At 38.2% G+C, this 27,190-nt stretch overlaps 1 protein-coding gene across 1 annotated transcript in view; it reads left to right on the top strand.

Moving 5' to 3' along the window:
• Positions 1-27,190, top strand: part of EPG5 (ectopic P-granules autophagy protein 5 homolog (C. elegans)) — a 109,502-nt gene that overhangs the window by 59,556 nt on the left and 22,756 nt on the right. Inside the window, 11 exon segments of the mRNA XM_012642631.1 lie at positions 132-189; positions 1,042-1,213; positions 2,325-2,487; positions 11,034-11,176; positions 12,430-12,586; positions 14,909-15,103; positions 16,223-16,436; positions 21,083-21,231; positions 21,769-21,970; positions 22,513-22,585; positions 24,151-24,257. Coding sequence (XP_012498085.1) covers positions 132-189; positions 1,042-1,213; positions 2,325-2,487; positions 11,034-11,176; positions 12,430-12,586; positions 14,909-15,103; positions 16,223-16,436; positions 21,083-21,231; positions 21,769-21,970; positions 22,513-22,585; positions 24,151-24,257 — 1,633 coding nt within the window.

The following is a 27,190-nucleotide window of genomic DNA, read 5'->3' as shown; positions in this document are numbered from 1 at the left end:
GCCATAAGGGACAGTGCTGTATTTGACCTGTTTCGAATGTGAAATTCCATTTATTTGGGGTACAAACAGTACAAGTCTCCTTATGCCAAGTAAAGTCATGGCTGTTAAATTTTTTATTAATTTTTCTCAAGAATAGAGAATTGAGTATTACGTCTGGAATGAAATCGGAAATTCATAGTAGTGCCTTAAGTACTTATTGACTTGACTTATTGACTTGAAATTCCCTTGATCTTTCCCCTTCATGTTACTGTTGGAAAGATTTGGGTATGGAGCAGCATTTTTCTTCATGTTCTTCAGTTCCTACCTGCTGTGTGGTATGTGTGTAGTGTGGTGAAGAGAAAGGGAGGAAAGATAGGAATTTATTGGACACCTACTGTGTATTCAGCTCTGTACTTAGTGCAGAAATATTAAACATTTAAATTTGATTTACCAGTATCAGACTATCTGCAGTCTCGGGCAAAGTTACATGGTATAGCTTCACTTTTATTTCCTTGTATGGCACTGGAATGCTTATTTGGACTGCATAAATCATTTCTTGAGTGAATAACTGATGGACTGTTCGACTGTATAAATATAAGTGCTGAAGGAGCTTATGCTCATGTCTTTATTCATTTTATCTCTTACTACTTCCAGCCCTCCTATTCAAACCTTGACTTAATTTCATATTTTTGACTCACTTATATTCCATAGTGCCCATTCCTTTCCCCCATTCTTAAGAATTTTATCTGGATGATGGCATTAAACTCTGGACTATCTGCCTCTAGCCTATACTCCCTTCACCCAATCCATTATCCAGATGATAGCTGCTGTCTGTCAAGCTTGCTTAGGGGCCTTCACTGGATTTCCTTTATACTAATATCAAGTCCGAACTTCTCATGCAAAGCTCTCTAGGGTAGTAATTTAAGATCATGAGATTTAGCTCTTTAACTATCATCTGACTAAACTTTTTAAGGCTAGTAATTCTATTGAATTGTACCTCATGCTTCTGAGCTCTTTCTAATTTACTCATTACTTAATAAATATAACTTAATTTTCTTTCAGCTAAAGAAAGGGTTTTGAGTAACTTGCAGAAGCATGAGGCTCCCCAGCCTCCCCTTGTTCTGCACCTGATGAGGCCTCCTGTGCCAGTTATTTCCTCAGCTGCACTACTGAGTCAGAAGGACGCCACCCAGCTGGTGTGCACAGACCTGAATCTGTTGCAACAGCAGGCCAGGTAAGACCGTGCATCCTCAAGGATCATGCTGCCGTGTTCTGACAGCCTGGAGGATTGAGTACCTGGAGTGGCTTCCTTGTCAGCATTTTCGCCATGAGGTTAATTTGACCAGACTGGCTCAGATGGTTCACTTGGTTAACTGAGTTGTGACAAGTCTTTTAATTTCATGTTGAAGTTATGTGACATCCTTATGGACTACCCATTTCACGTGTTTCCTGTGGTAGCATTTCCGAGTGTCAATGGTACCAGCTAAGATTTTCTTACGTTTCCCATGAGGAGACCTTTAAATACTGGAAAGATGGTGTCAGAAGAGTGCAAAATGGGATTTCCTTGCCTTGTCACTGCTTTGCTGTCTAACCCTCCATATTCTTTTAAAAATTGATGTAGGCACTTGATTGATGTGTGGGGAAGTCATTTAGTATTTTGAGTTCACATGGTAGATACAAAATGATCAACCGTTTAAGGTTTGATTTGAGCTTGTGATCTTGTGAGAAGGAGTGTATGTGGAGTAAGTCTGTTTTATCAACAATAAATGAGCCTTATTTTTACAAATTCCAGGTGAATCAATTGCTTATTGGCAGTTTTCGATTCAGGCATTGGTTGAGTGTGTGTTCTGTGCACACATAAACACCTGCCCATTGATGGAATAACAAATACAATTAAGACTAGTATTGACACTCCATGTACACAATTAGTTTTCTTGGTCTTTGACATTTCGGATTGAGTTGCTAATACCTAAAAAGTCATTGGTACTTACAATTAATGTACCCTTTTAGGATGATTAAATTAGGATAAAATTCTCATTTGTTCTTATATATTTAAGGGTCCACTTAAAAAATATTGTTGATATAACATAGATTCTAAATGGAGCTTTGTTTCTGGCTCGAAAGTTGTCCTACTTTTCCATAAGGCTTTTCCTTCATTTCTTAGCTTTTCTGTTTAGCCTGTCTGCCAGGGAGATGATTTGGGTAAGTCTTGGCTTACACAGTTTTGGTCTTCTGTTACAATGGAATACTTGTGTCTTGCTGTATTGCTGGCTGGGGGTAACCAGAAGCCTTCATTACTTATATAACCTTTCCTAAGGCTTTCTTTACCTCCTGATGTTTTTCAGAACTGCAGCTCTTCGGGAATCTCAGCAGGTTGCCCTGGATGGTGAGCTGTTGGACACGATGCCCAAACAGTATGTTAATCGAGAAGAGCAGACCACACTACATTTGGAGTGTAGAGGCAGTAGCGGTAAGAAATGCCAAGGAGCCGCAGTTGTAACAGTTCAGGTAAGATTGTTTAAGTATCTTCATAATTTAGAGAATTTTAATTGATTCCCTAATATTGGCATGTCACTAAGAAAGATTAAAAGAAGTATATAGCACGTGATCCTTGTCTTGAGACATTTAATGGTTTTTAGGGGAGTAAAAACACACACAGTGCTAATCATACATTTCCTTAAGTTCCAGATAAGTCCTACAAGACAGATATTTAAATAGGAATTCAAAGAAAAGCAGAATCATTGAGAAGATTCTTAGAGGGGCTTAACCTGATCCTTAAAGGATTTTGGCGATGCTAGTTGGGGTACAGTTAAAGGAGTGTGGTAATGGAGTGGCCGTGATGTCATTTAGGAGTCAGGGGCTAGATCAGTCTATTTCAAGTGTTTTGGGAACTCACATTGCACAGGTTGATGTGAGTGATCATTGGGAGCTCTAGCTATGTGCTGTGGACAGCAGGGAGCCCCCGAAGACAAACATGGGAAGGACATGTGGGAAGCAGAGTGGCTGGGTGGAGCCTGCCAGCAGGCAAAGGAGAGACACGCAACAACAGGACTGAAATGGAGCTGCCTCCCAGAGTTACCTTCTTGCACTTTACGCCAGGCCCTGTCTAAACATTTTGCATTACTTATTTTTTCTCACAATAACCCTTTGAGGTGGCTATGATCGTTATCTTCATTTCTCAGATGAGGAAACAGAGGCACAGAGAGGTTAAGTTACATACCCGACAAGTTAAGTTACATACAGCCAGTGAGTGGTGGGGCCCGGAAGGCCCAGCAGTCTGGGTCCAGAGCCCATGCTCTTTAATCGCTGCACTTGACTGCTTCTGCCAGTGAATTTGTGTTCCCTGAGCTGGGAAAGAAACGCTTGGAGATGGGCACTACCTGCTACCTGGGTACATTTTCACACAAATAGCTCTTTTTTGTTAGCTTTTGGAAATTGAAGAAAATTTATTTTACTCACTCTGGGTTGTCTTTCAAAAACTTCCCTTCTTTTTCTGCTAATCCACATTTTAACTGTTCTAGTGTATTCTTCATCAATTTCCTTGGGAGACTCTTTTCTCCAAAATGTTTTCTCTGAAATAACTTTTTTACTTACTGTATTTTTCATTATCTTCAAAACTCATTTCTGATTTTTTCAACATAGTTATATGCATCTAAAGTTAAGAAATTTGACCTGAAATTTAGGAAGAGTCCAACTTATTTTCCTGCGTTTTGTTGTAAATGTGTGACTCCTAAACATTGAGTTATCTTTGCCCAGGTACTTTATAAAGTTAGTTTTCTTCTGGTGTATTTTTTCACCAGTTATATTTAATATTAATGCTGTAGTAAGACTGAGGTAGAAGTATTTAAGAAAGATCACTTGCTAAAGTAATGAAACTGGAAGAAGAGTTTGCCAATTTAGGGTGAAGTTTGAGTTAGTGGAGAGAAAGACTGAAAATGTATCTGGCTATAATAAAAACAGGATGTCATTACCAATCTGTGTTTTTTACAAATAGGGTATTTTTCCACATTTTGAAACTACATATCTGTGCCAGGCTGTTAATTTTATATAGAGAAGGGAATTCTCATGCATTTTTGTAAGTGACTAGTGAGATTATTACGAAGAAATGTTTTTCCAACTCTGGCCAATAGCCTGCCCTGTGAAGAGTTGTCAATACTTGCTGCCCCAGCCAAAGAACAGGTCTCGTAGGCTGACCTGTTAACTCTGAGGGCCTTGCAGTGGAAAATACCACCAGGCAGGCCACTGTAACTATAAGCCTACCAGTGACTTATCTCTTTCCCTTTACAGAAAAAGGGATCATAGGATTATTTGAACCCTCAAATTGAAATTCTTTAAATAATCTTGCTTGGTTAATTCTGAAATTAAAAGGTACAAAGTAAAATAACTTCAAGGTAATTTTGATTGGAGGGAGGTCAGAAAGAAGATCGTTTATGATAATAAAGATTGATGTGAATATGGCTTAAATATTTTTACAGATGCACTGAAATTCTTTTTGTTTTCTGTTCCCAAAAGAAGAATCGGTAATTGCTTGAAGAAAGAGGAAAAAAACAATAATAAAAGTCAGAGGAAAAAAAGGAGGTTTTAAAGAAGCCTAAAGAATTTTCCAAAGTAGCTGTGCTTTGTGGCCATAACCTCATTAGAAATAGTCAGGTTTTCTTAAAGGTTTTAATTTTTTGCTGGCCTTACTCATTTGCCTAGTGCCTTGACTTTCAGTTCCATTTGGAAAGATCCAGAAGCTTGAGATCCCCCATTGATGGCTCCTAGAAGTTTAGTATCAATAATAGTATCTTCTGCAGCCAATGTTTTGCCTCATAATGCACATGCATGTACCAGGGGAATTATGTGAAGACAGTGAACAACTTTTATAGTTTGAGACTTAAATTAGATTTCTCTTGAAAGTTATGTAGTACTGTAATTGCTAATTGAGGCTGTCCTGGACAGCATTTGCTGGTTGATACTTCTAGGAATTGAAGATAAATTTTTGATTTTTTGTCTATTCATTGATAGCTAAGAACAAGGTAGAGGAAAGTTGAAACACTAACTGCTATGAAGTTTGGGCACTGTCTATGCAAGTCAATTATTAGTAGTTTGCTCTGATTTTTGGCTAAAGATTGTACTTGAATCTGAAGCAATCCTTTACTCAGATGGATGACTTTGGTTATGGATGACTTTGGTTTTGGAAAGAGAGGTGTTAATGCAGGATAGGGAGGGTGAGTTCTCAGTATTTATGACTCATCATGAAACTGTCACTGGGCGAGAGTATGTCCTGCAAAAGGTGGATTGTGTTATTATATGTAAACCTTATTTGTATACCTGTATCTTCTATGTACACATGTCCAATGACCACCTCGTGGCTATATGCAGTGGTTGTAATTGTGTTTAACATCTTTCTATCATCTCTGGTATCTGACTTCATGTGGTCTTATCTAGTCCACCTGAATCTCTGACCACTTCTCAGTTTCCAGGGTTTCCTCTTCCTCAACTCAACCCTTAGATTGAGTTGTACTAGTTGTACCTGATTCTACTGCCGATCCTTTTCTTCATATGACATCATCTGCTCTTGCCTACTGTCTGTACTGGAGTTCTTATTCTGGGGTCTGTGAATGGTCTTTAGAGAGTTGGTGAAGCCCCTGAAAGTATATGTAAAATTTTTTTCTGGAGAGTTTGTAGAGCCTCAGAGTAGTGATTAAGAACCATTTACTCACATGTTGATGACCCCGTTCTGTTTCTGTAGTCCAGAATTCTATCTTGAGTTCCAAATCTAGGTTTCCACCTGCTTCTTAACATTCTACCTAAATGTCCCATAGGTACCTCAAACTTCATAGGTTCCAAACTGATCTGATCTTTACCTTCTAAACCTATTCCTCCTGTAATTCCACATACCTAGTCTCCCCAGGTGGAGACCTGGGCATCAGTATCATCTCTTCCATATACCATCCCCCACCCCCATACTTGCCATCTAGTTGCTTCCCAAACCATACTGGTTCTGCCTCTGACATGGCTTTAAATTGATTCTCTTCTCTCTGTTTCCGTTGCCATTGCCCCATGGTAGGCCCACCTCACTTCTCTCTCTGTCTAGTCCATTTTCCATTCCATCACCATTCATCTTTTTAAACACAGATCTGGTCACATTTCCAGGCTAAAAACCCCCGTTGGCTCTCCAGTATCTAAGAGGAAAATGACTCTTTATGGCCCTTCCTAATCTGTTCTTGGTCTTTTTTAGTGGCATCATTTATCCTTTCTCACTCGCGAAACATTCATTTTCTAGCCACATAGACCGTCCCCATTCATCAAACACAGCATGCACATTCATACCTTTGTTCTTATGTGTATGCTGCATTTGTGCTCCTCCCATCCTCCTGCTCAGCCTTCAGTACTTGGTTCAGGCTATACTTCTTTTCGAGGTCTTTCCTGACTCCTCTGGTGAAATTGGGATGTTCCCTCCTCTCATTACAGCTTGTGCCTAAGTGCTGCTGCAGTTACTTGCTCATTTTATTAGATTGAACTCTTTGGCAATAGGGTTTCCATCCTTATTTATTTGTATACCTGTACCATCTAGCATGGCTCCTGGTACATGGTAGGTGCCTTTCAACATCCTTGAATGAGTCAGTGAAAGCCACCAGGACACCACTCAATTAGTTTGTGTTCCAACTTATTTTGTAGCATGACGAATTCTATGGCTGTTACTGGATTTTGAGTTATGCAAGGTCAGGACTTTGTCTTATTCACGTTTATATTGTCAGTGTTCGCAGTGCATTCCATTGACAAAATGGAATGTGGCACTGAACAACTCTAGAAGGAATGAACAACTCTAGATTTATACCCTTCACAAGTAAGTCCCCAATTTTACCTACTTTCTGGAACTTTGTAGATGTTATTTGGCTGTGAAAGACGTCACAGAAGTTGGAACTTTTTCCTGCTAGAAATTAGCAGTTCATTCATTATGCTTACCCTTGGCCAATTTAAACATCTTAGTGCTTTCCATGCAAATCTCAACTTAAATACTACACAATGCTTATCTTACGTTTTTACTCTAATACAAATGTCTCCCAGGCATTTGATCTTGGAAAGCAGTAAGGACGGTTGTACTGTAGTACACCACGTTCTTTCCAGCCCTGTTCAGAGCACTTTTTGTTACTTGCTTGGGCACTCTCACATCCCTGGTATTATGCTAGCTGCTTTGCTTGCATTATCCCACTTAATCTTCACAGAATGAGCGTGAGTTCAGAGAAACAGGTTCAGAGATGCTATAAGACTTGCCAAAATCACATGGCTAGCAGGTGGCTTAGGCAGAATTCAAACCTGCAATCATCTAAATTCAAGACCCATGCTTTTCCCATCCAATACTGCCAGGCATTTTGCTTTAGCTGCTTCAGCTGCAGCTTTTCAAGACTTGTAGTGTGATTCTGAGAAAGCTGATCATGACAATTTAACCTCATAAAAATGAATGTGTGTACATGCCATTTTCTCTTTGAGTCCATGTGATAGTACTGCCATCTTTTTTCAGTGATTAGAGAATCCATGATCTTAACTGAAAACTCTGGATTCGATCAATTTTTTACAATCAGCTTCATGGGAGATGATTTTATATTTTAACACATTGACTGCCACAATAGAAAAAAAGTTTTGTTTTTTTTTTTTTAAATTTTTTCTGCTGGATCATTTTTATTTTTTTATTTTATTTTTTTTATTTCAGCAAATTATGGGTGTACATATGTTTAGGTTACGTGTGTTGCCCTTGGTTCCCCCCCTCCCCACCGAAGTCCGTGTTTCAAGTATGTCCATCCTTCGGGTAGTGCGCATTGCACTCCTTGTGTATACAAATACCCGTCCCCTCCTCCCTCCTCCCCCCTCCTCCTGCCGCCCTTCCCGTGGTACAGATGATTAGGTTAGGTGTGTTGCCCTTGGTTCCCCCCCCACCGAAGTCCGTGTTTCAAATATGTCCATCCTTCGGGTAGTGCGCATTGCCCTCCTTGTGTATACAAATACCCCTCCCCTCCAAAAAAAGTTTTTTCTTGGAGCCAATGGTGTTTTATTATCAAAATAGAATGAAAACTTTGAAAACAAAATGATCCTTTCTAATTTAATGAAAAATTTGTTATTTTTTATTGTTTTCCGTGAGTGAGTTATATGCAACTTGAAAAATAGTTTTCGCGGCTCCCAAGGTGAAGAGACGTGTGAGTTACATGTGCTTCACAAGCACTCGGGCTCAAAACTAGTGTGAGTTAAATACAACTCACATGGCAGTTAATGTGTAAAATATAATTTTTAGTGGCTCCTTTATAAAGATTTCAAATTATATCATGAGAATATTTTACTGCTTAATAGAATTTTTCTGGGAAAGACTGTCCTGGAAATTTCCAGCCATCTGCAAGTGTTTGAACTATGTATAGCTTGTTTGGGGTACACAAATGCCAAATATATTTTATGGGACATGAAACGTGCTTCTTCTGTGTTCTCCCTTTCTAGTAGAAGCCTCTAATAATTCAGTGATATTCCCTGAGGAAATGGGGCGATTTATAATTAGGTTCCTTTTGTTGTACTTTGGTATTGTGGGGCGTGTTTGCTGGATTCAGGATTGATTTATTACCATGTGAAAAATTTGTTCATTTCTAGAAATGAAACGCGGAAAAGACCCAGAGAGCGCCTCACATTATCGCAAAAACCTTCTGAAGGACATGCTTTGTCCAGCTTTTAAATTTCTTTGTCTACTTAAAATGAGTCAAGTGGAGGGGCTTCCACCGTATTGCTTTGTTCTATTGTCTACAACTTCTTGTAATTATGAGCTAGTAGTCATTCAATCATTCTCACCTCCATTCTAGTAAGAAAAAACTTTCAACAGTGGTGGGAATAATGAACACAAATAAGTAGACTAGAAAATAGTGATAATTGGGGATTTTTTTTTTGTGAGTGTGCCCAAATTTTCCTAAACTAGTTGGTTTTATTTTAGTAGTTTCTACAGTGTAGAGTGGCAGTTTTAAAATTTGGGTTACAAAATGGTTTTAGTCCTATCTTTGCATTTTCTGATCAGGTGGACCTCATCTCCTTTGTCTTTCTGTTATACTTACCCTTCATTCTCACTGTCTTCTCTCCTCTCAGATTTTCACTTTTCCTTTCTATTTGGCTACTTTCTCTCCAGGCCAGCCAAGGGTACTCTGTGACACTCGAAGTCCTAGTCTAACTGTAGTTGGTGACATATTGGACAAAAAAGCTGACTGCACATACTCCTAATCACATTTTAGACTGTTAAACATTGGTCTGTTATTTAAAAAATTTCAGATTTAATTCAGATATTTATATTGATTTATTATGTAGTTTAATGCAAATAATTTTTTATCATTCATTTCTCCAATAGCAAAAATTAAAATAATTATTGTTAACATTATATGTTGTATATTAACTTTCATGCATTTTGATCTCATATAGCTTATTTTTTTTTTTACAAAGAAATTTTATAAAGATTTTGAATAAAATATTGGTGAGTTTTTATAGAAGAAAGTTATTATTATTATCCTCACAATCATAAAAAGTAGGGGCTCAGTGTACTGTCAGTTATGCTATGCTGGAAAGTGAAACAAACAGGATAGACCATTGCCCTTCAGGAACTTTTGATATGGAATTTATGGTAATAACCCTGGGCTTCATAGGGGACATAAGGGCCTCAGTTAAATAAGTTTGTGAATTAAGTGTTGATGGTATTTAGAAAGGATACCTGTAATCATTGTAGTGGTGGCTGAAGACCGGGTTTGGGCAGGTGCATATAAAGGGAAAGTGTAGACCCTGCAGACCACCCATGTGATTGGGGAAGATCATGGGAGGAGAATGTAGGATTTAAAACTCCTGCCTTCTAAATGTTGTCGTATTTTCAGCATTCTCAGCTATACCTGCAAGATAAGCCCAAACTCCTAGCCTGCTATTCAAAGTCTCCCCAAGACAGCTCCCCCTGCTTCTTGGTCTGATTGTACTGCACTCTGCACCCCTGACTCCTGGCAGCAGCCTGGCTGGGCTCCTCCTCTCTACCTCTCTCTCCCCTCATCCCCCACAGCTGTCACATGGGTTCTTTGTGGTACAGCCTGGGGCCTACAATGTCCTCTCCTTTCCTCTGCTTCTACCCACATCCAAAAAAGGACGTTAAAAATGCACAAACAAAACTAGTTATCATATAGGTCGCCATCAGTTAGAGAAAGGATATGTTAACAGCCCCTATCAAGTAAGATCTTAAAAGAAGATAGTCTTACATTGAAATAAATTTTAGTATTTTTTTAAAGGTCAATAAACTCTTTTCATTTTTCACATGTTTACTGAGAACGAGTAAAAATCTTTATCAAAGACTAGCTTTCAGGAAACACTGAATTAGCCAATTGCTCTTTTACTTGGCATGCAGTTGATTTGGGCACTTCCCATATTTTATCTTATTTGTTTTATAATTATATATCTTTTCTTCCTGTCGAAATGGCACTTGTTTTGTTAATGACATCTGTCGTGCTGGGCACTCATGCAGCCCAGGTGTTTGGAAGTGAGTGGTATGTGTGTCGGACTGGGAGCACACAGAGGGTTAAGGCTGGGGGAGGCGCGATGTGCTTCAGGAAAAGCCTCGGTGGTGGAAGACTTGGGGTCCGTTTTTGATGAGGATTTGGGGAATGAAAACATAGGTGAAATAGAACATATCCCACAAAAGACTTTGAATCATTAATAAATTAATTCAAAAATGTATCAGTTTATAAGGCAATCAATATATATAGATACAAATTTTGATACTTTTATAAGATATTTTATAAAACTTTATAAAAATTTTATATTTTTATTTTATTTTATAAAAAAGATATTTTAATAATTCTATTTAAGTTTGATTCTTCATGGAAAACCTAAGATTCCTGAATAATGTTTTGATATTTTGTCCATCCCTCTCAGATTCAACTGAGAGTTTTGAGTTAAATTATGGTATTAATTGTAACTATTCTCTTCATCATATGCTAAGTGTATTTGCAATGAAATATATATTCTGGAAACATGGAAGGGGAAGAAAATCTGTTGACCACTTTAATTTTTGGTAGTTTGAAGGCATGAATAAGAATGAAGCAATAAGCCAACAGCTTCATAGTTTACGAAAAGAAGTGAAGCAGTTGCAAGCAGAAGCTGCTAAACCACCATCACTGAATGTTGTGGAAGCTGCTGTGCATGCAGAAAACTTGATTACGTAAGTTTTTTTTCCTCTTTTTTATTATTTTTTTCATAAACATCATAATTATGTAATTTTTGAATACCATTTTCTTATCATTAACAGTAATCATACATGCTTCTAATCCCCCAACCCATTAATTAAATTTGTACAGAGATGGACAAACTACTGCCTTTGGGCCAAATCTGGCCTTTTACTTATTTTTATAAAGTTTTATTGGAACACAGCCATCCCCATTTATTTATAATGTCTATGACTTTTATGTTACAAGGGCAGAGTTGAGTACTTGTAACAGAGACTTTATGGCCTGCAAACCATGAAATACTATCTGGCCCTTTACAGAAAAAATTTGCTGACCCCTGAATTATGAAACATTACAGTGCATTGAAATTCAATCATGGAGAGATTTTAGTGCTTAAATTTTATATCAAAGTCACATTTACCCAGGAAGTCATCATCGTCAACTCAGATTATTAAAGTTCACAGTATAATTGCTTGGGGGAATTAGGGCTCTCAAGTCTAGTTATTAACTTGCATTTGGCTATTGTAGCTCACACTTGGTTTCATTGTGCTACTCTCACCTCCTCTTTTCTTCCCAAAGCCACCAGGACATGACTAGAGAGGTGGGGGCTGACTCACTGCCTTTTATTTTAAGGTGACTGACTCCACATTCTGGTACCAGTAGTTGATCCCCTCAGTAGAGTGGGATGGTGTGTGGAGGGGAAGGTTGAGACTGGATCGGGGGCCTGAGAGGAAGAAGGAGATCAGGTGAACAGGAGATTGATATTTCTTTCACTGGGAAAGGAACTCAAAAAAGTATGAGCATTAGAAGGGATATCTTTATTCTAGGATCTTATTCTATATAAAAATATTTTCCTTAACCTCAGTCAGTGTTTTAGATTTTAAAATGTAGAGAAATCAGGGTTCTTGTGTTTAAAATATGTATTATATAAGGAATATAAAAAGTTAAATAATAAATTATGAATTCCATATAAAATATGAAACAATAAGGGTAAGACTGTTAATTAGTCCTTATAATATAGCTGATTTTTTTTTCCCTAGGAGAGCATAAAATCATTACTATGTTTTGAAAATAAGTGGCCAAGTAAAATTGGAAGGTACATATTTACCCCATGAAATATTTCTAAGCGACATTTGTATGGGGCTCTGAGGACTCTTTAAGAATCTTTCCTCGTAGTGTATCAAAGAAACTCTTGTGAATCTGGATTCTTTTACTGTAGAGCAGTAGTCTTACCCACATTTTCCCACAGGGCCTTAGTGAATGCCTACAAGTTGCAGCCTACACCTGGGGTTCAGAAAGTTGGCATTAGCCTTTTCTTCACTGTTGTGGATTATGTCAGCGATGAGACGCAGCGTCATCCCCCGACAAGGCAGTTCTTTACTTCATGCATTGAGATCTTGGGACAGGTAAGATTATTCCATATTTTTAGCATTGATCAGATCCAATGAATCCCTGTGGTGTCTTCATTAGATAGAGTCAGCATTGACTTCAGACTTATGTTGCAAGTTCAGAGTCTTACTTAAGTCAGAAGCCCCTCTGAAGTGTTGGCTTCTCAAGATGTGATTAGAATTGTTGGTATAGAATTTTGCTTCTCATACAAGAGATTATTTATGTCTGAAAGTCTGGGGAGACATCAGATTCTATCATATGTTGTTGGTGTTGTTAACAATAACATTACTGAAGTTCTTTATCATTTATAAAAATACTTTCCAGTTCGTTATTTCATCCTCATGGTATCTCTGTGTGGTTGATATCATTCCCATCTTAAAGATGAGGAAACTGGGCTCTAGAAGATTAAAGGACTGGTGTAAAGAATACAGCTGGTGAGTGCTGGAGCTGAGACCGGCTCCCTGGGCTTCTGGCAACATTCAGTGCTCGCTTCCGCTCACCAGAGCTGCTGCCTCCCAGTTGCTATTCTTGGTTAACATTTATTTATCTATGTGGCTTACAGTTAAATATATGGATTTTTAGCAAGGACAAGGACAATGTATTGGATTTATGCAACATGTCATAAAAAAAGGAAAACCACTTACTTAAAAAAAGTAAGAACACTAATTAACTGTGTACTCTCACCCAAGTTCAATTGAATGAGCACTTGTTTATTTGATCTTTATAAGGAAGTGATGCTGAGCAGGTATTACAATCAGTTTTTTTCTAAGGAGTTTTTTCCCTGGTCATAAAGTTAACGTGTGCTTATTATCAGCAATGCCAACGGTATAGAAAGTATAAAGAAGAAAAATTTCTCGTAATCCTAACCATGTAGAGATAATGATTACACAGCTAACATTTTATTAATTTTTCTTGTGTATGTATGTGTATGAGTGTCTGTGTATATGTAAACATGATATATCATGATACAGATGCACACTTAAAAATGAGCACATACTATTTTGTAACCTCCATTTTTCATTAAACACATCATTAGGCATTATTTCATGTTAATAAATGTAGTTTTGTATCATGATGTTGAATGTCTAAATAGTGTTCCATGACACAGATACATTTTAACGTGTAGAGCCAGTGCTCTCTGGATGGATATTTAAGTAGTTTGTTTTGCTACAATAAGGCTGAGGTAAATATTCTTATATATCTTGGTGAACTTGTTGGGCTATTTTCTTTAGGATAATTTCCTAGAAGTAAGATTGCTACGTCAAAGGGATTTGATATACATTGTGTATTTGACGTGTATTGTATAGCATTTGATGTATATTGTCACACTGTCCTCCTGGGAAGTTTGATATTTATTACTATGATATTTACACTATCATAGTGTGTTTGAATTGATTATTCTCTGTATCATAACCAACGTAAGGAATTATTATTCTTTTTAAGTTGTGATAATCTGATAAGGGAAGTGGTATTTCATTATTTTAATTTGTATTGCTTTAAATACTCGTTAAGTTGTATATCTTTTCCTGTGTGTATTGGCCATTTGTATATATTTTTATGAATTGCTAGTTGTCCTTTGCACATTTTCTGTTGGAGTTCCTTGTTTTCTGATTGCTTTGAAAGAGCTCCTCAGACAATTAACCTGCTATCTGGAATGTGCTATAAATGCATTTTTCTAGTTTGTCATTTTTTTATTTAAAATGTTATGATGCTTTTTGCTTTATAGAAATTAAAATTTTAATTTTAATATGTTCAAATCTATCAGCTTTGTCCTGTATTATTTCTGCCTGTGGTCAACCTTATCAGAGCCTTCCTGACCCTGACATTATTTAAATATTTGCTTATATTCTAGTACTGTTTAACATAAGAACCAAGTTAAAACAAGATGAAGTTATCCTGATTATATACTAATTGTGAAAGTTAGTTTTTGAAAGGTATTAAAGGCACATCTCAATAAAAAATATAACCTGGAAGTTTTGTTTTCTTGATGTAATACAGTACCATCCTAGATACTTAGTCATCATGGTGGCACATTACATTTTTTAATTCAAATTACCCCCATATTTTAATCTCTTAAAAATTTCATAGTACAGTTAACTCAGAATTTTCTACATGTGGCTTGTTCAAATCAGATTAATGGATTATCCAGAATTTTTAATGTTACCTACATTGAAATTGATAGCCTTATCTATGTTGATTTTTGATACCTTTTGATTGTTTTATATTTTCATGCAGAAAAAATTCTATTTATCTTATTTGATACCCTTAAAACTTGCTTGCTTAAATTAAGGTTGGGGAAGGAGAGTTTGGTGACAGTTTCTCTTTTTATTTTGTTCAAGGTATTTATCAGTGACACTAAATCAGAGTGCAAAAAAGTACTCCAGACCATTCTGAAGAATAGAAGGCTCTGCTCTCTTTTGTCTCCTTTCTTCACTCCCAGTGCTGCTCCTACAGAGTTCATACAGCTGTATGAGAAAGTGGTGAAGTTTCTAAGTGAGGACAACAGTGATATGATTTTCATGCTGCTGACCAAGGTGAGATGTCATTCAGTCCTGATGTTATCGTTGAAATACAGAAATGGTGGTTGCTTCCCACTCCATAGAAATGAAAGGACCTCCGGAGTTTTGTTTTCAGGTAGACCATAGGCCGAGAGGCCTTTTTCACATGTTGCATGATCTTTGAGCAGCCCGACCCCACGGCTTCCTCTTTTGGGGGTGGGGCGTTGGTTGTGTTGTGTAGGATCGTCTTATTCCACATGGTGTGAAAAGGACCTAGTTCCCAAGTCCTCTTTAAAAACTTAATACAGTTTTGAAAATATTCATAATAGTAGTTTAGTATATTCTTCTTTTAAATTTATCCTGAATTTATGCCTAACGTGTGTTTGATAAAAGAGTTGTAATATGGTAGAGTCTCTCCTATTTAGAATAAGCCAGATCTAAGCAAATTGCCTTTGTCCTCATTCTGAACAGAATATTAACTCTGTTAGAATAAAGCAATGAATTTACTTAACTAGTTGAGAATTTTAGAGTCTTGGCTATTTTGCCTTCCATTGTATTTCTCTGACATCTGAAAATAATAGTAAAAAATAAAAACCTTGGCATTTTTTAGGGCCTAGAGGCTGATCTCAGTTTGTAATGGAGGAGAATATGTTTTGTAGTTTGGGATTCTGGAAGGTAATATCAACAGTCTAAATTTTTATTAACTGAAATAGATAGGTAATTGACATAGACTGAGAAAAATTGTTCAGCTGTTAAATTGAGACAGTTCCATAAAGTGGCTGCTTGTTTGTGGCATTGTGACCAGAGAACTACAAAGTTCTGGTTCTGATTCAGGTCTTACAAAAGAAACTTGCTATAATAAGACAGACAGAAATGCATGGATCTTTCAGGAACAGAATAAAATTATAAACCAATAATGAATAGTCAGTAAGGTTTTTAAATTACAAGAAAACCACACAGAGCTAAGGAAACTCTGCCTCTGAGATCCCAGAGAGTAAAGTAGAAATGGCATCAATTAGCGAACTTCTTATATTCTTTTATGCACTTATGTACATTTTAGTTTCAATTTTTATAAAATGTTACACAGAGACCTCTCTCTACTTCAGTTAATTTTCTAGTGTAAGTAAAATGCTTCTCGTTTCTTTTTCTTTTTAGTTCGATCTTAAGCAATGGTTAAACGCCACTAAACCTCCTCTGTCTGATCGTACCAGGCTGCTGAAGTCCATTCATTTGGCACTTACTGCCTGGGGCCTTGAACCAGATGAGGATATTTTGATGCCATTTAATCTTTTCTGTAAGCACTGGACTTACCTTCTTCTCTACCAGTTTCCTGACCAGTACAGTGACATTCTCAAGCTGCTGATGCAAAGTAAGTGTCTTCATTTAATTGTGACTAACTAGATCTCAGTGAATATCGAATATCACATTTTCCATTCTACAGATGTCATCTAAAAATGTAAAAATAATACGAATACAGGAGTTTAGTCACTAATCATCACCTAAAGGGCTGGGTGAATAATGCCCAAAAAGTTATCTGTAAAAATGGTAAATTACTGTCCTAAATGTTAGAATGGGCTCTAAGTGGGTAAGGCAGCATCTAGTGCTTGGTGTTGGAGTTCCACGGTCATGCACCCACCTCTTCACCTTGACTTTGCAGCTGTCCTGAAGTGGGGTGGGCTGGGGTGGGAGAGGGCTCGCCTGTAATACAGATGACAGATGTGGTCAGGGAGGGAAGTTGCACCTTTACAGTATGTTTAGTATGCAACTTGGTTTCTTTGTAGTTGCAAAGAGTAAATACATTTTGGGGATTTTTTTCCCTTCTAATTTTTTGACTCTGGTTTTTTGCAAATGAATTTTATCCCTATATAATGATAGACTGTATTTATATTTGCCAAGGGAAAGAGCAGTGTTAAAATTTCCACATTCTCACTATTCCTGTCCCCTCTTCCTGCAGTTTTCCATAGAAGTGTTAGAGGTTAGAGGAAGAATGAATGGTGTAGGCTTTTTTTATTCTTGGAATTTCACTAGGCAGTAATTTTATTGAAATTTGATAAATGAAATAGTATTTACTTTTTTATGCAAACCTCATACTGTTTATAGATGTAATGGAAAACTAAATTTTACTTTATATCAAATCTTTTTGTTACTTTTTTTTTTATCCAATGGAGTTTTAATTAAATAAACACTTACAGTACATGGTGTTTTCAATATAAAATCAGTGTTAGGGTGTCCCGTGTTAATAATAACAAGTTATTCATTGATTCAGCAAATATTTGAGTGCTTATGATGTGCCAGGCACTGAAGATACATGAATGAACAAAACAGAAAAATCTCTGTATGTAGTAAATATTATTAGTATTTTAAGTAATATTTAACTTAGGTAACATAGAGTTTCTTCAATAACTTCTACCAAGTTTTCTACTTTAAATCTACCATAAACAAGTTTAAATAGATACTTCTTTTCCAGTTAGTATTTCACAAGCATATGTTGCTGTTAAAACATAGAATGGTAGACTTGAACAAAGAAACCGAAGAATTTGCTCTCAAGGAGCTGGTACCAGTTGAAAGGAAGGGAGCTTTTCCATGGGTGTGGACGGGGGATGGGGGGGGAAAGTAAAGTTAGAACTATGCATATTAAAGCATGGGTGTAAGACAGTGATAAACACCTTTGACTTTTAGAGACAGGCCAGTAGGTTTTGAAAGTTGTTTGGTTGTTTTTGTTTTTATTATTATTAATTTTATAAGTATTAATAATCTTGTTCTTTCCACCTGGAATACCTCATCCCTGGGACACCTTTTTCCCATGCCCATTTCTCTGCCTAGGAACTTCTATTTGTTCTTTAAGAACTTGACTCACATATCACCTCCTCTGAGAAGCCTTCCCAAATCCCATCTTCCCAAACCTCCAACACTCTGGAATCCCACAAAAATGTGCTCAGATTTCTATTATAGCCCAAGTTATATTATAAAGTGTTCATTTTCATATCTCCTCCTTGTACTAAATTCAGAACTCCTCGAGGGCTAGGACTGTGTCTAATTATTCCTTGTAGTTTCAGTGCTTAGCTCAGCTCATTGTAGGTGCCCAGGGAAAGTGAGATTGAATGAATCAGTCATCACACCTTGAGGATCCTGTGTCTTACCAGGTACCATGCTAAGAGACGTAAAGTTAAAAAGATCAGGCCTTTGGACCCTTAAAGTTCATAAACAAATTGAGGATGTGTTCCTATCTTTCAATTCTACATTATAAAAACCCAACACAAACTAGCTTAAAAGGAAAAAAGAATGTGGGCAGAGGACAGAATTTATTTGTCCTAGGCAGGTTACTTTGATTAATAGTTTTAGGAATAGCTGAATCTAAGGTCCAAGGGTTTCCAACAATGTTATCCTCCAGATTAGATCTCTTTCTATAACCTGCTCTTGGGTGGCTTCATCCTCAGGAATTTTTTTTTTTTCCATTGTGAAAGTCCCTCACAGCTTCATGTTTACATCCAGTTGTAGCAAAAATAGAGCTTTTTATGCCAATGGTCCGAGCAAAAGTCCTAGGAGTAATTCTCAATGCTTTTAATTGATTCACCTGCCCTTCACTGAACCCATTATAGTAACTCTGAATAGGCCTACGTCACATGCCTACCTCTGGATTTGGAAGTGGGGTTGACCCCATCCAAATCATATGGATTAAAAGCTAGGGAAGGTTATTCACTAGAGGAAAATCAAGTTGCTGTTACTAAAAGGGGAAGAAGATAATAGGCAAGCAAAAACCAACACATGTCCTCCATAGAGGAGATGTTCTATACATCAGTAATTACATGGTAAGGCTAGGAGTGATGTCTGTCTTAAGTGCTTACAGCCAAAGATTAGGTAGGAGAAATGGATCACTTCAAGGACAGCTATCCACAAACACCTTCTAGGAGGAAGCCTATGAACTAGGCCTTTTGGACAGGTAGGATTACGGTAGGTGAAGATACATGGAAAGGCATGAACAAAGGCAGGGAGGTGAGGATCCTTTGGAGGTTTTCCAAGTTTGCTGGGAACTTTTGGGAATTAAGTCTGGAACTTTGGTTAGGGGCTAGATCTATACATAGTCTAATAAATGCTAATCCTTTCTGCAGATTTCTTCCATATATGATCTCAAAAAAGAGTAATTTTGGCAGGCACCAGGAGTAGGATTATTCTTCCCATGTTACCGATGGGGCAAGTGAGGCCTAGTGTAAGAGATGCCTGCTGAGAGTTCACCCTCTTGTGTCCACAGATGGAACAGCACAAGAAACCCAATTTCTGCCCTCCCGCGCAGGACTGTGCCCCTCTCCCCATCCACAGTAAAAATAAAATCTAGGGTTGGAAATCACCAGGACAGCAGCTGTGGCTCAGCCCCAAGGCCAGTCTGAGGACAGCTTTGCAGGAAGCTGTGGAAACAACCATATAGGCAGAAAGAAGGCATCTGACTTGCCTCATGGCTAAGAGCAGAGACTCTGGAGTCAGCCCTGGTTTTGATTCTCAGTTTCATGAGTTAAGTTATTACACTGAACAGATTATATAACTTCTCTAAGCCTTAGTTTCCCCATCTGTAAACAAGGAAAAGAACAATACCTGTCTTATAGGATGGTTCATGAGGTCTGAATGAAGTATTGCAGATTAAGAACTTAGCACTCCCTCATCCGATCTGGTCTCCTCCTCTTCTTCTGGTCTGGTCTCCTCCCAAATCTTTGTGTTACTTAATAGGAATTGTTAATGGCTAAGTTAATGATCCAGTGTCTTAGGTTACCTGAAGGATCCTGAAATGTATGGTCTCTCATTTTCAAAGCACTTCAAGTTTTAATTGTTTCCTACAGAGGCAAGTTGCAGAGTGGTGGAGAGTGGTGGAAGAGAAATATATTTATATGAATTTTAATGAATATGTGCATACCTAATTTTTGTTCTAAACTTTTAAAATTTGATTAAGTATATATTGTGGGTTTTTCCCTGAAACCTTTTAAAGAGATTATAAACTGTTTATATAGACCACCATTTAATTGCATTTAGCAGGAAATTTATACTTATCAGGAAAAGTAATTCAGTTACAGGATTAAGAATAGCAATATCACATCTCTCAGATTCCATGACCTGTAGCCTCCTGATTTCCTGTCCCTCCATGGCTACCATGTTGGTATTCCCAGGGTTCCATCCTTCACTCTTCTACCATGTGCATTCTCCCTGCGGGAGCCATTGTTTTCCCTGGCTTCACTGCCATCATCCAGGTATGCATGACTCCCACAACAATAGCTTGATTTCCAGGCCACTGTCCTAAGGTCCAGACCACAGTAGCCATTGGACATAGATCCATCACTGTCCCCTGGATACCCTACACTTGACATATTGCAACTGGCCTCATCATCCTTCCCCTAGGACTTCCGGTAAACCTCTGTTACCCTATTTGATTCTCATGTCCCCGCTCTGGGTGAAAAGAACTTTAGGAGATATTATTCCTGTCTTCTGGCATGGGAGGTTTGTAAGTAGCAAAGTTGGGACTAGTTGGGAATACTGGCTGGTAGACTCCACTTTTCCATGTTGCCTCTGGGTCTTGATATAGATTTTGTCCATTGTAGGAGTGGAATTTTAGGGCTAGTAGCAGACTCCTTCATGAGAGTCTAGAGTGCACCCAGTCTCCCTCATCCTGTCACTGCTGTCTTTCTCGTACCCATAGATAGCTGTGGTCCTCCAGCCAGGAGAATGGCACTGTCACCATTCCCTAGTCAGGGTTGGAGGGTTTGGTCCCCTCATCCCCGAGTCCACCTCCACTGGCTTCAGCAGCGCTCTCTACCACAGGGTCACCAGGAACAAGGAAAATCAAACGTCTAGTTGATCAGTTAGTTCTTTTCATAGGTTCTCTTTTCTTGGATCTCTAACCTCGGGTATCCCTATGAGTTTGTTTTGGGATTTTACTTGATTTTTATTCCTTTTGTGAAGTACACATGTTCTTTGATGGAAAAGTTAGTTTGGGAAAGATGCTGACTTGCTCTTCCTTGCCCTTGCCCATAGGCTCCGCGGAGCAGCTGCTGAGCCCGGAGTGTTGGAAGGCCACTCTGAGAGCCCTGGGCTGCTGTGCCCCGAGCTGCCAGCAGGGGGCGGCTTCTGCTGAGAGCACGGTGCTTGTGAGCTCTTCAGATGCTCTTTTGTCAGACAAGCAGGTGTGTAGCTTTTGGTCTGTGATGTGTTTGTACATTCTTTTCCCTTTCCCTTGCTATTTATTTTTTAAACATTTGGAATACTTTTATGCATTATCTTTAAGAGAGCCTTATGCTTTTCCTTGTCCTTTGCTTCCCCATGTCCTCTTTACTCGGATCGTTTCTCTCATGCTCCCAAGTCTAATTCTTGCCCATCTACCCAAGACCAGGGCAGGGGCTCCACCTGTGAAAACCTTTCCTGCCCACTTTGGCCCATCCGACTCAACCCTGAGACCACTGGTTGAGTTTCCATAATGCAGTGTCCCACGGAGCTGTCGGTTTTATCAATAATATCTGAATTGGTTCACATGAGGATTTATTTGAAATAATGATTCTGCTGCTTTAGAAAGCGTTTGAAATCCATTGATTTATTTTTCATAGGTTTTTTATCTTTGCAACTCTATTATAAAGTGAAAGATCTACTATACCCCCATCACAGGGTGTCATCATACCGTGCTAAAAGTAGACGTTCAGCATTTTTTGACTAATCATCTCTTCCAGGTAATGGAGACTATACAGTGGCTTTCAGACTTTTTTTATAAGCTTCGGTTATCCAAGTTGGACTTTAAAAGCTTTGGTTTATTCTCAAAATGGAGCCCTTACATGGCTGATGTGAAGACATTCTTGGGCTATCTCGTGAAAAGGCTGATTGACTCAGAAATGGCCTGCTTGGCCCAAGACCCATCTGCCAGCAGCAAAACAGGTAATATACTTTTAGTGCAATGTGGAGCTAGGTGTTTTGACCTTCCAATAGAAGAGATTTAAATAGACACGTTAGGAGATTTATATTGAGTGTCAAGGAGAGAAAATAGAAAACACGTAGTACAGGCGTGAGCCCATATGTGTGTCATCCCTATATTCACTGTATAGTGAACGTAGAATGCTTGCTACAGCTCACACTGCCCCTCCTTCACAGGGTGGGGTACAAAGACATGCATTTCAATCTCCACCTCTTTCTTTCTGTTATTTGTTTCACTAAGGAAAGGGTTCTGAATATTTGTGCATTTATTTTAAAAATGTATGTTATAAAATTACCCATGACATTGTCCTGTAATAAAAAGTCTTCAGAGAAATTCCACTGGAGCAAATGAAAACACAAATATAGTAACACTAAGCATGTTGTTTGCATATTAACATAGGCTTACGAGTATACAGATAATAAGTAGATTTTCTGTATAGTGTTATCAGTGATATTGACGAAAGATGAGCTTATTTCTTGTCTCTAAAAATTTTGCTTCGTTTTAGTGCTTATGTCTCTCCATTCAGTAATCATTCAGCTCTTTAAGCCGTGGATCCTGGTTTTAGAGGACAATGAAAGGTAAATAGTTTTTCACATATTCAAATTCCTGTGAGATTTATAGACTTACAATTCTTCTGGTATTTGGTAGAGGCGATGAGTTCACAGATTTAATTTTTAGTGTATTTAAATTTAGCAAATGCTTTTTTACAAAACTTTAGACATTTTCTATTTATGGAATTGCTTGTCTGGGTGATCAGAAATGTTGTCTTGATATTAATTTTGGAACAGAACTGGGCTCTTATTTCCAGTTTTCCACAATAAAGAAGTTGAATGAGCTTTGGTATTTAATTTCATAAAAATCGATACTACTGAGGTTTCTCTTAGTTATTGATAATATAACAAACACTATAAAATATGAGGTTAATTTTCTCTACTACATCAGTTATTTTTGGAACTCAGTTGGCTATCAAATTATTGGGTGGGAATTACTCTTTAAACGTGGAACTCTGCAGTTAAAGCATTATTTCATAAGCATTTGAAGTATTTTGAGGTGTGGAACTGTCCAAATGCAGTGAGTTGCCTTTTGAGTCTTTTTTTCCCTAAAAATACACATACAGAACTAGGTAAACTTGTTAGGAGTTTTATAAAAATTGCAAGAGTGGTAGACATCACATTATACAAGGTGTTTTCCAAAGCAATGATTTGATCCCAAGACACAGAGAACGTGAATGTCATACTCAAGTCTCACAGCTGGTTGGTTAGTGCCAAAGCCTGGGACTAGAGCTCCGGTCTTTGACTTCTGTTTCAGGACTCTTAGCATTAACCATGTTGTTTCAAGTGCTGCTTAGGGAAAATGTGAAAGGCTCTGGATCTTTGCTTTTGCTAGCGGGCTATCCTTAAGTAATCTGTAAGCTTCAGAATTTTATAGTGGCTACATATAGACTGCTGACCATAGTGCTGGCTGCTTGTTTATTTCCAGAAAGAATTAATGGATTTTTTACTTTTTTTTTTTTCTTAAAGATGAGGTCTCACTGTGTTGCCCAGGCTGGCCTTGGACGCCAGGGTTCATGTGCTCCTTCTGCCTCAGCTTCCTGAGTAGCAGGGTTAGAGATGCGCCACCGCATCTGGCTTAGGAGCTTATTTTGATATTGAAATTTTTGGACCAGATTGAGCAATTAAAATTTTTGTATAGAGAATTTCTTTGGCTATTTCCCGTCTGTCAATTTCTGGCCATCTTTTTGTTACGTGGGTTTTATTTTTTGTTTTTTATGCTTAGGGTAAAGAAAACTGTTTGTTGAAGCCACCTTAAGGTGTTTTCTAAGGCATTCGAAATGTAACCAGGATGTTCAAAGATCTACATTCAGTGTAAAAAGAGGTTAATTTAAGAGTTATTGAGATAGCACACTTATGAAACTTAATTGCACTGGAATAAAGGTTAGAAAATGGAGAAAATAAAATGATATGGTTGATGTTACAAGCTACAATTTACCTCTAGGTATCTATAGCCTTTGAAGTGGTCTAAATGTGTGTTAGGGCTACATCACGGAGGGTTTTCTAGGACTTAGGCTATCCCCAGACTCTGGGACCTATAGTGATTTAATCATGGGTGCTTTCATTTCTAAGTGTGTTTCTTTTCTCTAAAGCAGCCAACGGCGACATTACCCCTGGCTGGAGAGTGATGCTGTGGTGGCCTCAAGCATTGTGCAGTTGTTCACCGACTGTATTGACTTACTGCATGAGAGTTTTAAAGGTAGGAAGATGTTGTGTTCTATGTTGGGTTAGTTTTCATTTTTTTCTTAAGCCATTCAGTCAGCCTTGTGCTTCTGCTTTCCTCCTTTAATTTTAGTTGATAGGCAGTTATCTGTGACCAAAGAAAGGTCACTAATACAGTTAAACTTAGTATTAAGTTTATAAACTATTTTTTTCATGAGGTTGGTGTGAGTTTGTCAGTTATAGTCATTCTCGCTTCCAATACTGCCTATCCTGCATGTTGAACTTCATCCTATACTCCATGACTCTTAAACCTCTTTTTCATATTTTTTGTCTTTTGCGCTTTATCTTGGGTGATTTCTTGAGGTCTTTCTATCTAGGTTTGCATAAAATATGTTAATTGACTTTTTAATTTCAGTGATTATATTTTCCATTTCTAGAAAATCTATTTTTTTAAATAAAGCGAAGTCTTGCTATGTTGCTCAGGCTGGTCTCAGACTCCTGGCCTCAAGCGATTCTCTCGCCTTGGCCTCCCACAGTGCTGGGATTACAGGCATGAGCCATTGGGTCTAGAAGATCTATTTGTTTGTTTTTCACATCTACCTTGATCTTTTTTTGCTAACATCTGATTTCTTTCTCTTGTTAAAATTCTAATTTTTATTTCCTTAGAATGTTTAAACATGCTGACTTTACTTTATGATCCACATCTAATAATTCTGTTATCTGAAGTTCCTGTGGTGGGGGGTACTTTATGCTGCTGTTTGATGTTCCCTTGGACTCTTATTCTTGGAGGCTTATTTCCTTGTGTGTTTTGTAATTTTGTATTGTGAGCTCATATTTAGAGAGACATTGCATATGGAAATACCGTGAGGTCTATGCTGAGGGTATGTAAGGCCTCCAGAGAAGATCTACATTTGTTGTCAGTTGGAACCACTTAATTTCTTGGCTTGGGCTTGTCCACACTACAAGTTACATGAAATCAAACCCCAGGCTCACTCGAAGGCAGGCCTCAATTCCCACAGTAAACTTTTTTCTCTTCCCTGACTTGGAGTCCAGGCTAAGGCAGAGGAGTTTCCTCTTTTCCCTCCATCATTCCTTTCAATGACGATATGGTCTTTAGAAGACCTTGTCTTCTGTCTTCTTGTGCTGTTAGAACCCAACAAATAGTCCTAGGGCAACTGGCTTTAGCATTAGCTCAGCACCCTGGTTTCCTAGTTTCTCTTTGCTTCTGGCCCCTAGTGTGTTTGCTCACTGAGTGTACCCAGCTATACATTCTCAGAGATGTTACATTTTACCTGGTGTCTGAATGTTTTATATTGGGAGGTTTATAAGGATATGAGGTCCAGCCAACCGAGATTCTTGTAATAGCATCCCGTTTTTACTATTTCCTGTTTCTGTGCCTGCCTATTTACTAGATTAATTTTCTGAAAATACTATTTATGTCCTGTGATAGTCTTATTCAGAAACTTTTAAATGTAATATCTTAGCTCAGCATTCAAATGTGTCTGGCCTCAGTGCACTTCACCAACGTTGTGTGATGGTTTTCATATGGAAACACTGCATTCCGGCCATACTACTCTATTCGCTGGTCCTAAAAGTCCTTGGACCTTCCCTCTACTGCTTGTTTGCTCATGTGGATTCCACCACCTGGATGAAGCCCCAGGCCCTTTATGTTCTCCTGCATATGCCTTTATGCTCGTACATTTCTCTTCTGCCTCGGAAACCTCATAGTGCATTGTTGTAGTTTGGGTCTTTGGGAAGCAGGCAGCATGATGGAATTAGAATTCCAGAGATTCATGTGGGGTAAAGCCTGTGAAGGTAAGAGGGACGGGAGCAGGAGCAGGCAGGGAAAGCCTGCAGACCTCATGCAGGTGTGATGCCTGTGAAAGGAGAGCCTAAGACTGCCATGCAGCTCTGACTAAGTATCATCCAGCCCAGTGGGCAGATCCAGTCTAAAAATTCCTCACCGAGGAGCCCCTCCTTGGGCAGCAGTGGCCAGGCCTGTGCTTGGTCCTTGGCTGCCTGGGAAGAGTGTGGCCTCGACTCAGATGCTACGGTGGATCCTAAAGGTGCTGCAGCTGGATCAGCAAGGGCTGCATGAAGGGAAATCCAAGGGGTACACCTCTCTGGTTGCCACGTGTTTGTGTGGCCCTTAGTCATAGCATTAGCAATATGTCATCTAGTGTTTTTCTTTTTTTAAGTAATGGATTTTAGTTTTTGTTTAACTGACTTTGTTTTTTAGAGCAGTTTTAGATTGATGGCAAAATTGAGTGAAAAGTACAGAGTTCCCATGGACCCACTGCTCCCCACTCTTGACATCCCACACCAGTGAACATATTTGTTGTAACTGATGAGCCTACGTTAAGGCATCGTCATCACCCAAAGCCCGTAATTTACATTGGGGGTCACTGTTGGTGGTGTACGTTCTCTGGCTTTGGACAAATGGATAATGACACGTGTCTACCATTGTAGTACCATACAGAGTAGTTTCACTGTCCAAAAAATCCTCTGCACTCTGCCTGTTCATCCCTCCTTCCCCTCAACCCCTGGCAACCACTAATCTTTCACTATCTCCATAGTTTTGCCTTTTCTAGAATGTCATGTAGTTGGAATTGTACAATGTGTAGCCTTTTTAGATTGGCTTCTTTCGTTTAATAATACACAATTGTCTTTTCATGGCTTGATAGCTCATTTCTTTTTGTCTGGATGTACCTCATCCAGTATTTTTGATTAATCTTTTACATATACGATCTCGTCTTTTTTGCCCAGCTGTAAGGTATAAACTCATATTCTCAGTGTTTGTTTGATAAATATTGATTCAGTGAGTAACATGAAATCCTAATAGTATTCACTTTTTTTTTGGAAAGGCAGACTTCTAGGTGCTTTTTACCATCCAGGATATATTGATTAGTGAGAGAAAGATTTGTACATCAAACTATAGTCATAAAGGCTTTATATTCAATTTCTTAGTAT

The sequence above is a fragment of the Propithecus coquereli genome, unplaced genomic scaffold, assembly GCF_000956105.1.
Source record: "Propithecus coquereli isolate 6110/MARCELLA unplaced genomic scaffold, Pcoq_1.0 Scaffold181, whole genome shotgun sequence".
Lineage (NCBI taxonomy): Eukaryota > Metazoa > Chordata > Mammalia > Primates > Indriidae > Propithecus > Propithecus coquereli.
Note: the sequence above shows the minus strand (reverse complement) of the source record. Positions and strands in the feature narration are given on the sequence as shown.